The sequence below is a fragment of the Miniopterus natalensis genome, chromosome 2, assembly GCF_054644295.1.
Source record: "Miniopterus natalensis isolate mMinNat1 chromosome 2, mMinNat1.hap1, whole genome shotgun sequence".
Taxonomy (NCBI): Eukaryota; Metazoa; Chordata; class Mammalia; order Chiroptera; family Miniopteridae; genus Miniopterus; species Miniopterus natalensis.
In genome coordinates, this window is record NC_142082.1 from 165,271,355 (window position 1) to 165,282,389 (window position 11,035).

The 11,035-nt window shown below is 35.5% G+C and overlaps 1 protein-coding gene and 1 pseudogene across 1 annotated transcript; both read left to right on the forward strand.

Moving 5' to 3' along the window:
* The first annotated feature begins 206 nt into the window (after positions 1-206).
* Positions 207-1,218, forward strand: LOC107525336 (putative taste receptor type 2 member 33). The gene has a single exon (XM_087813948.1). The coding sequence runs from the start codon at positions 292-294 to the stop codon at positions 1,216-1,218; it is 927 nt and encodes a 308-aa protein (XP_087670074.1). The 5' UTR covers positions 207-291.
* Positions 1,219-9,288: 8,070 nt separating this feature from the next.
* On the forward strand, positions 9,289-10,197 carry LOC107525337 (taste receptor type 2 member 43-like; annotated as a pseudogene).
* Positions 10,198-11,035: the final 838 nt, after the last annotated feature.

Sequence of the window (11,035 nt, forward strand, 5' to 3'; positions counted from 1 at the left end):
AGCAAATGAGTGTTCAGCTTTTACAACAACATCGGTTATGAAATATTCCAGCCTACGGCAAGGACATAAGTATTTGAATAGGAGTTAACTTAAGTTGTTTGGAGCATAACAATGTTTTTCATAAAGAAAGCATTGAGATTTTCCATTAGCATACCCTGGTGCTTTCCTACTTGGCACCGGTCATAGAATTTTAAAGAAACAAGAATCAGCTGTAAATAGAACCTAGGGCTAGAAGATTAAAAGGATCACGGACACTGATATTAGATTTGGCCTTCTTTTTTCCTAGACATAATGAGTTTTTTATCGAGCATTCTTTCCATCCTTGTAATGGCAGAATTTGTTCTAGGAAATTTTGCCAATGGCTTCATAGCACTGGTGAACTGCATTGACTGGGTCAGGAGACAAAAGATCTCCTGTGCTGATCGAATTCTCACTGCTCTGGCAGTCTCTAGAATCGGTTTGCTCTGGACAATAATATTCTACTGGTATTCAACTATGTTTTATCCAGCTTTCTATAGTTTAGAAGTAAGAGCTACTGTTTATATTGTCTGGGTAGTAAGCAACCATTTTAGCCTCTGGCTTGCTACTAGCCTCAGCATACTTTATTTGCTCAAGATAGCCAATTTCTCCTGCCCTTTATTTCCCCACCTGAAATGGAAAGCTAAAAGAGTGGTTATCATGATACTGTGGGGGACTTTGGTCTTCTTGGTTTGTCGACTTGCACTGTTATACGTGGATGAAAAACTAAAGATGAATGAACGTAAAGGAAACAGCACTTGGGAGACGAACCTCAGGGACACTGTGCGCCTTTCAAATATAACTGTGTTCATGCTTATATATGTCATACCTTTTACTGTGTGCCTGACAGCTTTTCTGCTGTTAATCTTTTCCCTGTGGAAACATCTCAAGAGGATGCTGCTCAGTAACAAAGGATCCCAAGAGGTCAGCACCAAGGTCCACGTAAGAGCAATGCTGATTGTGATCTCCTTTCTCTTGCTACTTGCCATTTACTTTGTGACTCTAATTCTCTCAGTTTGGGGTTTCTATAATCCTCAGAATATACCAGTTTCTCTGTGTTTCCAGATTTTTACAATTGCCTATCCTTCAGGCCACTCGTTAATCCTGATCTGGGGAAACAAGAAGCTAAGTCAGGAGTTCCTCTCAGTTACATGGCAGGTTAGGTGCTGGCTGAAAGGATGGAAACCTTCAACACCATAGACCAATAAGAGGGAAATTGTTTGTGTTCTAGCAGAAACAAAGTGATGGAGCCTGTAACATATCATACTTCCTACTGGTTTTACCCCAGTGTATGTAACTGAATAATTTTCAAAGATCTGCCTTAGTTTATCACATAACAGCATATATATGTGGATGTATAAAAATATAAGAAGAATTTGTAAATAACTTATCTTGAGTCAATTTTTTCAGAAAAGACATCTAATTATACAAAATATTGTGAGAAATTCCTCAGAATTATAAAGCCATGAGTATTTCACATACAGAGCCTCTGTTTTCATGTTGCCATTGGAAAATTTGTGATCTATATTTATGGATTTTTAAGAGTTGACAAATTAACTCAGAATATCATTGCTATTTTAAATTGTAATTTGCACCCCAGTGTGTTTAGATTTTAGTGTTGGGACCTCTAATCTTTGGCATGGTGAGGATGTTTAATTCTAAATCATACCTTGAGGATGTTTATTTGGGACAGATTTTATTCCACCCTGACTATTTAATTCATGGTTAACAGATAGCAACCAGAACTTTTGTTAAGAATTCAAATTTGACAAACATATTTTGAGTAAATTCTAAATGTATTTACAATTCAAGAGTGACAAACATTTTTAGAATAAATTCTGCATAGGTGTACAATGAACAGTACTAAAGAATACTTGATTTGATAAAGTAGGTGAAAATCTTAGAAAAGTCAATTTCTACAATAGAAATAAAGATGTATGAAAGAAACATGATTGTGACCTTTTTAAAAAGCTGTTATCAAATTTCACATTGTTAGGAAAGTCACTTTTTTATAGTTTTTGAAGGGAAACTATTGCTGAAGTTGAGATCTGATGTCAAATATTTCAGTTTGGTTTTTTTATAACACCTCTGGGCATTAAATTGAGAAATATCCCCTACATCTTCCATCCTCAAAATTACTTTTAAACTTCATATAAGAAGACCTAAATCTTCCCCATCTAAAAAAAAAACACTCACTGTATGAATAGTAAAAAAATCGTGGTATGTAATTCAATAAACCTTTCTGCATACAGTAAATGGCAGTTTTCTATGGTATAATTTTAATGATATTTTTCAAACTGATTATTGAATACACAAAAAGGGTATCTGATTAATTAAAATTGAGTTATTAATTGCTTTATTAACTCAGCTGCTTAACTAAAATATTATTTTAGATATAATATTTTTATATATCTTCTCTAAATAAACTTTTGTTTTTATTTTATATTTTATTGAAATATATTTGACAGATCCCAGTGTGTAATTTAAAGTACTCGAAATAACCTTTGTATTGTAATATTATAAGCTCACATAAAGTGAACAAATAACCGTTGTACACTTCAATGAACATCTTAGTCTGGGGCCTCTAAAACTGGAACCGAAGTCAGGGGTTAAAGGGGTGACATTCACTTGGGAAGGCACCCGAAGCCGCAGCAGGAAGCACACGCGGACCTGAAGCAAGAGAAGGTGTGGAATGAAGTGCTGCGATGTGTCACTCTGCCCGCTGCCACCTTACAATGTGTTGGGAAACAAAATAATGGTTAGCACTTCCACAGGGGACTTTTTTGGGAGGGTGACAAGGAGGAACCACATGTAGCATTAGTCCATGGAGGGGAATGTATCTTCCCAGCTCTCCCCTGTCCCCTGCTTGCCACTGGCCGGTGTTTATCCAAAGCTGAACTGACGTCTCTGTTCAGCTGGCCCAGGGGTGGGAAACGGCCGGCCCGTGGGCTGTACATGGCCCTTGAAATCATTTGGTCTGGCTCTGTCATGGCCTCACCAAAGAGAAGCAGTTACATTACATTAGGGGCGACTTAATTAAATGTTTGCCCAAATATAGCAGGCTAATTTTTAAGTTGGTAATTCTGTATAGCCTGCGAATGATGCTATAAGTATCCAAATGGCCCTTGGCAGAAACAGGGTTCCCCACTCCTGATTTCTAGCCTCTTGGTGCCCATTTAGAAAGTTAGATCTCATGCTCCACAATGTGTTGTTTTATCCACTCCAAAATGGAAAAATGATCTGGCTCAGGCAGGGTGCTGACCAGAGAATTGGAGACAGTCTAGGGAAGTTGACAAAGCACACACATTTGTATCTGAACAGCTCACCCCTTGTGCCACTCAGAAGTACTCATGCCCTCCTATCATCCAGAATATCCACTGGCTTTCTAATGAATGACTCGTGCAGTTGCAACGGCCTTGGGTTTAGAGGAGCTCCCTGCTTGGTTTAATGCTGTGCTCTTCCCATGTTGTTTTTCCAACAGAGGGTAGTCCTCTGCTATGAGGAGATGGCCTTGCACTAATTCACCAGGGGTTTGTTCTCCTACTCTCTCTTGGGACTTGTCAGCAACATACGCAGTGTTTGTGCCTCCTACAATGGGGCCAATTATTAACCTTTTTGAAATTTTAAAATGAGAAACCTATAAAATATCATATATATATGTAGTATGTAAGACAAAGTTACTAAAACTAGACCTTTAAAATTTTATACACATAAAAATAAGTTCCTAATTTAGAGTATATGTCTAAAGTTCAGACTGAAAATGAAGAATAAAATGTAGACTATTGAAAATTGTATACACTAAATTTATTGTCTCAAATATGACACAATTTGCAAATGTCTTTTAGAAACTCCTCAGAATCATGAAGCTGTTTTCTTTCAGTTAACCTTTGTATATGATTAGTTTCACATTCAAGAATGTATGAATTATATTTGTTATTATTAGAAATATCAAATTTACATTTAGAAATCAATTTTATTTGCCAAGTACTTTTCAAATATGTAGCATAATTTATTTTTATTTTAATGCATAAAGCTACCAAATCTTGGCTGATGATAGTCTTTTAATTATAAATAACTCTTTGGGAGATTGGTGTTTTTGGTATATTTTATTTTATTATGTACCCCTATTTTACTGGTCAGTAGGAAACGACCAGGTTGTCATAGAAACAAATATCTAGAATAACTCATTAGTGACTAACACATAATTTGCATGAATTTTGAATATGTGTATATGTTATTAATATTGATAGCATGGCAGAAATAAAAACTAATTAGCTAAAACATGTACAATAAATCATGTTTAAGAGTTGGAGTAAAGGAGAGGGAGTCATGATCACATATCCTGTGTTCAATGTTGAGAAACCTTTAATGAAATAGAATCTGTATGCTTTTAGAAATGAAGAAGTCTTTACTCATGGCTTACATTCACAAAGAAACCCCTTTAATTCAGGCTTTGTGTTTGAAATAGATTTTTCCTGTTTTGCTAATGTAGTTCATTCATTTATTCAGTGAATAACTATATGTTGAACAATCTCTTCTATGTGACTTTGGAGACATTTTAATAAGAAACACAAGCTATAATATAACATTAAAGGTGGACACATGTAATATGTAGCTACTATAAAGAGGAAGTTACACTTTTATGTGCCAGGTAAGCTCTGTACTCCAGAACTTGTTGATATTCACACATGCATAATACCATTGCTGATGGGAAGAAACTGAGGTCCTAAGATGTTAAATGACTTACCCCGTAGTTCATGAAGATGCAAGCACAGAGCTAGAGTAAAAGTCACCAGAGCGTAGGGCTTTCCCCAGACTCAGAGGAAACATGACCAGGAAGAGGCTTCTCACAGCCACATGTAGAATCTGGTGGAAAAATCATGTAAAATTTTTGTAATTTTGGTGCTTATATTAAATGGTCTTCATTTTTTCTAAAGTGTTTGATACTTGGTTAATGTGTCCACAAAAAGGCAGTTGTTTTTGTTTGCTTGTTTGCTGAGTTAGAAGCCAGCTGCCTTACCAAGCTGTCACAAGTGGTTTTTTAAAAGATCATTCTTTTGTCTCTTGCAGATAGAAAATGATGTCATCTGCTTATAATGATTATTTTACTTACTCCTTTTAATTATTTATAATTCTTTTGTGTGTAGGTGTGTTGGCTTGTTTTATGAAATGGCTTGAACCTTTAAAATATTAAGTAATTGTAGTTATAACTGTCATCTTTGTTTATAAATGGAGAGTTTTCTAGTGTTTCATCAATACGTATAATACTGACTTAAGCTTTGGGGTAAGTACTTTTAAAAATTGTCTTCAAAAAGAATCTCTTTCTTCCTACCTTTTTGTGTATGGTACTCTAATAAAACCTGCATAAGAATATGAAATGTGTTTGGTTATTTAAGATGATCATATATTTCCCTTTCTTCTGACCGATTAAAATAATACATATTAATCATGGTACATAAAACAATGGTATGCCTTCTAGTCTATGCATTCTAGTTTCAATGAAATATCATGTCTATTCACATTTATATAATGTAATAAATTTGCAACTGTGAAAGGAAAATTGAAGTTTAGAAAGCAACTACAATGTAATTTGAGGTAATCTCCAAAGTGGGAAAAAGAAATTTGAATAACATGAGAAATTTTATCAAAACATAATGTTCAATGCCCTGGTCAGTGGCTCAGTGGTTAGAGCGTCAGCCCACTCGCCGAAGGGTTTTGGGTTTGATTCCCAGTCAAGGGCACGTACCTAGGTTGCAGGTTTGAATGCCAGCCCTGGTCTGGGCTCCTGCAGGAAGCAACCAATAGATGTGTCTCTCTCACATCGATGTTCCTCATTCTCTCTCTCCCTCCCTCTTACTCTAAAAATCAATGGAAAAATCCTGAACAGAAATAACTAACTAACTAAGTAAATACATAAATTCTAAAACAAATACCCTGCTGCAAATTCTCAAACACTGGGCTGCAGATACAACACCATCTCAGAAGTCTCCTCTAAATGGACTTTGGCCTGAAGAACACTCATGATACAGGAGATAATATGTAAATCTGATGCCACATTCTAAACCTTGGTCAGTATGCAATTTTTTAAATACTAAACAAAATATTAGTGACAGTTTTAAGATTTTTTTTTTATTCCCTACTCCCACTGAATTAACATTAACTGGAAATAACCAATAAAAATCAGAAATGAATGACAAAATAATCTTTAAATATACAAGGAAGTTAGAAGTAGATTAATATTAACCTAGCTTTATTTATTTATTTTTATTGATTTCAGAAAGAGGAAAGGAGAGGGAGAGAGAGAGATAGAAACATCAATGATGAGTCCTGCACGCCCCCCACTGGGGATCGAGCCTGCAACCCCAGCAGATGCCCTGACCGGGAATGGAATCCTAGGATTCCTGGATCCTAGGTTGATGTTCAACCGCTGAGCCACACTGGCAGGGCTAACCTATTTTTATTTTATATAGAAAATGACACTCAGTCATTTTACTGATACTCTACAAGTATCATGTTTAATCCCAAAGCAATTATGACACATTTAGATAGAAAGAAACTGGGGAATGAAAAGGTTTGCACATTGCCCAAAATCACACAACTCCAAAAAAAAAAAAAAAAAGAAAAAAAATCGAAATGTTAACACCAGCAATCTGTATCCTAAGCTTGCATTCTGAACTCATTTGCAATCTGCATATAATAATAAATGAAGAAATCAATGACAGAGAAACATAAACTAAAATATAGATGAGGCTGAAACCAAAGGATTCTTTGTGAAAATGAAACATACATAATATTAGAAACATAGTAACTGTACATAATAAAATAACTAAAGGTATAAAAGCAGACTTTTCACCAAAAAGTTAAAAATTCAGGTAAATAGGACATATTTTAGTGCTTGACTCATGCAGAGTCCTGTCCTGTGCTGCATGCTGGTCTGCAGCACCCAGCCGTCAGCAGAGCACCTCTGGCGAGACACCACTTGGTGAACAGCTTTCCCAGCCCCCCAGGAGGTAGGTTTCTAGCACAGTCTAGACGATGGATTTCCAGCAGTTTCTGGTGGCACAGCTGGGGGAGCCATAGCTGTGCCATCTTCAACAAGGCCTGGCTCTTAGCCTGGGTGAGTGGGTAAGTTTTTGTGGGGGCTGTGCCATATCCGAGGTCCAGGGATAATGACTGTTCCTATGTCTGCTGTTGCTGTAATTCCTAAAATCCTCTTTGCTTCTTCCTAGTCAATCCCTCATTACTCCTATCCCCTGTTATAGTTAATAATTCTCTATGTTAAACTTTCTCCCATCAAATCTCTGTGTGCTGTATCTCCTGGTTGAACCCTGAATGTTGAAGTATTTTTAGACTTAATTTTTCACGGAAGCAATATATGTGGAAGAAAATGACAATAAGCTGATAAAAGGCATATACTAAACCAATGCAAGAAAATTATGCTATCTGGTAAGATGTAGAATCTTTTACACTGATGCCAGGATTAAAATAACTTTCTGTTAGCAGTATTAGTCAATGCAGTAAGAAAAGATAAATAACTCATATGGGAATTTGAATGAAAATGACAATTTTTTTTTCTTATAAACAACAGGTTTACCAATGGATAATCCAAAGTAATCCACAAAGAAATAAGTAACAAAATTAATAAAATAAGTAAATTAAGCAAAATTGCCAAATAAGACATTCATGTATACCTATTCACCAATTATAACTATAATTATATTCATAAATAATTAGAATATGATATTTGAAACAACTTTTTACACAGTAGCAACTATAACGTGTGTGGAAATGTCTCAGAAATATTATATTTTATTGAGACATTTATTAAGTTGTATTTAAGGACATAAAATGGGATCTGAACAAATGTAGATATATATCAGGGTTTCGGTAGATAGAATCAACTTCCTAAGGTAGCAATTGTGTCCATACCTTTGTGCCCAATGTAATTAACAATAAAAATCACAATGGAATTTCAGGAATATTTATAAAACTGCTGAGTATTTTAATTAAATATGATATGTTAATATTAATTAGACTCAAGAGTGAAACCTTTATAAGAGAACAAAGTATGAGATATATTCTTGATAAGTATTAATAATAGGCCAAGAAAAGCCTGATGTAAGAGATTTAAGTCTGAAAGACCTCCATGAGATTTATTTACATATTTAATTAATTAATTAATTTATTATTATTATTTTTTAAATCTTCACCCAAGGAGTGAGAATATTTATTCCGTTGCTTTTTATAGAGAAAGTGGAAGGGAGTGGAGAGGGGTTGAGAGAGAGGGGAAGCATCAATGTGAGAGACACACGGACTGGTTGCCTCCCACAGGAGCCCGGGGGGGCAGGGCATCGATAAAACCTGCAACAAACCCAAGTTAAGTGCCCTTCACTAGAATCCAACCCGCAACCCTACTGCTCGTAGGCGATGCTCTAACCCCTGAGTCACGCCAGCTGGGGCAGAGATTTATTTTTAATTTTTGAAATTACAGGACACTAATCTGTATCTTAGAGTCTCTCAGAGTTTCTCAAGAGAACAAATGAAATGTATATGTGGTATGTGGGTGTGTGTGTATGCGTTTAGGAGCTTGTAAACAATGAAGCTTTGTATGAAAATAGTCATACAAAGTTATCAGCACCCAACTTGGGGAAGTATTAGCCTTCCTGGTGGTCCGAGGGAAACTGGAACGCTTTTGAAAGCAAACGCCGAGAAAACTAACAGATAAGTTCCTTTCAGTCTTTCTGTGTGGATCCAATGTTTTTGTTAAAATAAATCCTCAGCAATAATGAGCCATTATGGTCATCACTAGATGATGAAGATCCAATGACCAATTTAGTTATTTGTTGAATATTTTATGTATTAGATTTTAAAATTTTGCTAGCTTACTTCTCAACTTGATGAATTCAAATGATGTAAAAATGAGGCAAGGCAAAAAACTGCAAAACAGTGAAAGGGAGTTTGTCTTTATTTGCATGTTAATAAACGAGAAGTCAGCTCTCATTTCAACATCAGCTATGAAATCTTCCAGCCTATGGCACATACTGCAGGGTATGAACAAGAATTCACTTAAATCACTGGAGCAATGTCTTTACTAAAGACAACTTAGAACCCATACCTTAGCATACCTTGGTGTTTTTCTACTTGACATGAATCTCAAAATTTAAAAGAAAACAAGAGCTTTACCGCACTTTTAGAAACCAGGTGCAGTGGAACTTTAGGATATTAAGTTTGGTGCTTTTTTTTCCCAGGCTTGACTCTTTTCACCAAGACATGATTAGTTTACTACAAAACATTTTTTCCATGCTATTAATGACAGAATTCTAGGAAATTTTGCCTGTGGCTTCATAGCACTGGTGAATTGCATTGATTGGATCAAGGGAAAAAAGATCTGTGCTGATCAAATTCTCACTGCTCTGGCAGCCTCCAGAATTGTTTGCTCTGGTAATAGTACCAAATTGGTATGTAACTGTGTATAATCTAGCTTTCTATAGTTCAGAAGTAAGTATGATAGTTTATATTGTGTGGATAGTAAGCCACCATTTTTGTCTCTGGCTTGCTACTAACCTCAGATACTTTATTTGCTCAAGATAGCCAATTTCTCCTGCCACTTATTTTCTTCAACTAAAATGGAAAGCTAAAAGAGTGGTTATCACGATAATGTGGGGGACTTTGGTCTTCTTGGTTTCTCATGTTGCAGTGGTAAGCATACATGAAAAAATGCAGAAGAATGGACATGAAGGAAACAGCACTTGGAAGAGCAACTTGAGGGACATTGTGCACCTTTCAAGTATGACTGCATTCATGATGGCAAACTTAATACCCTTTACTACTTCCCTGACAGCTGTTCTGCTGTTCATCTTTTCCATGTGGAAACATCTCAAGAAGATGCAAGTCAGGAACAAGGGATCACAAGATCTCAGCACCAAGAGCCATGTAAGAGCCATGCAAACTGTGATCTCCTTTCTCTTGCTATTGGCCATTTACTTCCTGGCTCAAGTTGTCGCATTTTGAAGGACTAAAACTCTGCAGAATAATTTAACTCTAATGCTTTGTGAGGTTCTTGGAATCCTGTATCCTTCAGGCCACTCATTTTTCCTGATTTGGGGGAACAAGAAGCTTAGATATGCCTTTATGTCTTATCTGTGGTGGCTGAGATGTGGACTGAAAGGAAGGAAATAAGTGGGGACTATGTGTCTTCTGGCAGAAAACAAACTGATGGAGTCTAATGTTTTGTACATCTTAGTGCATTTCATAATGTGTATAGAATTGGGTAAGACATACCTAGGAAAACTTACCTAAGCTTATCACAAAAATATATATGTGTGCTTGTTTATGAAAAATACAAGAAAGATTATAAGATTAGCATATTATCTTTTTTTTTAATTTTAGGCAAACAATCTAATTTTACAAAATAGTGTAAAAAATTCCTCAGGATTATGAAGCCATGAGCATCTCACATATGTGTTTGATGTTATCATCTTGCAAGTGAAGAATTTATGATCTATATTTAGGCATTTTTAAGGACTGACAACTCATCTCAGGAAATCATTTCTATTTTCATTGTAATTAGTACCACACATATGTACCACAGGGAATTCAGATTTCTTTGTTTGTATGTTCAGTCTTTTTGATGTTAAGGATATTGAATTCTAAATCACACATTGAGGATGGATGTTTGGGATAGATATTATTTCATTATGAATTTTACTCCATGGTTAATAAAGAGCAATCAGAACAGTTAGGAAAATATGCAAGTAATGAAATTAAAGAGTGGCAAACATATTTAGAATATATTTTACATGCATGTACAGTAAGCAGTGCTAAAGATTATTAGCTTTATACAATTAGGTGAAAGCTTAGTAAATAATAAAGTTCTACAATAAGGATGAAGAAGAAAGCAAAATTATGATGAGGTTTTTAATGCAACTATGCTTACATATGCAGTTTGGAAAGTCACTTCTTACAGTTTTGGAATTCAGAAGAACTTCTTTAAAGTAAATTTATTTAGGTTACCCCT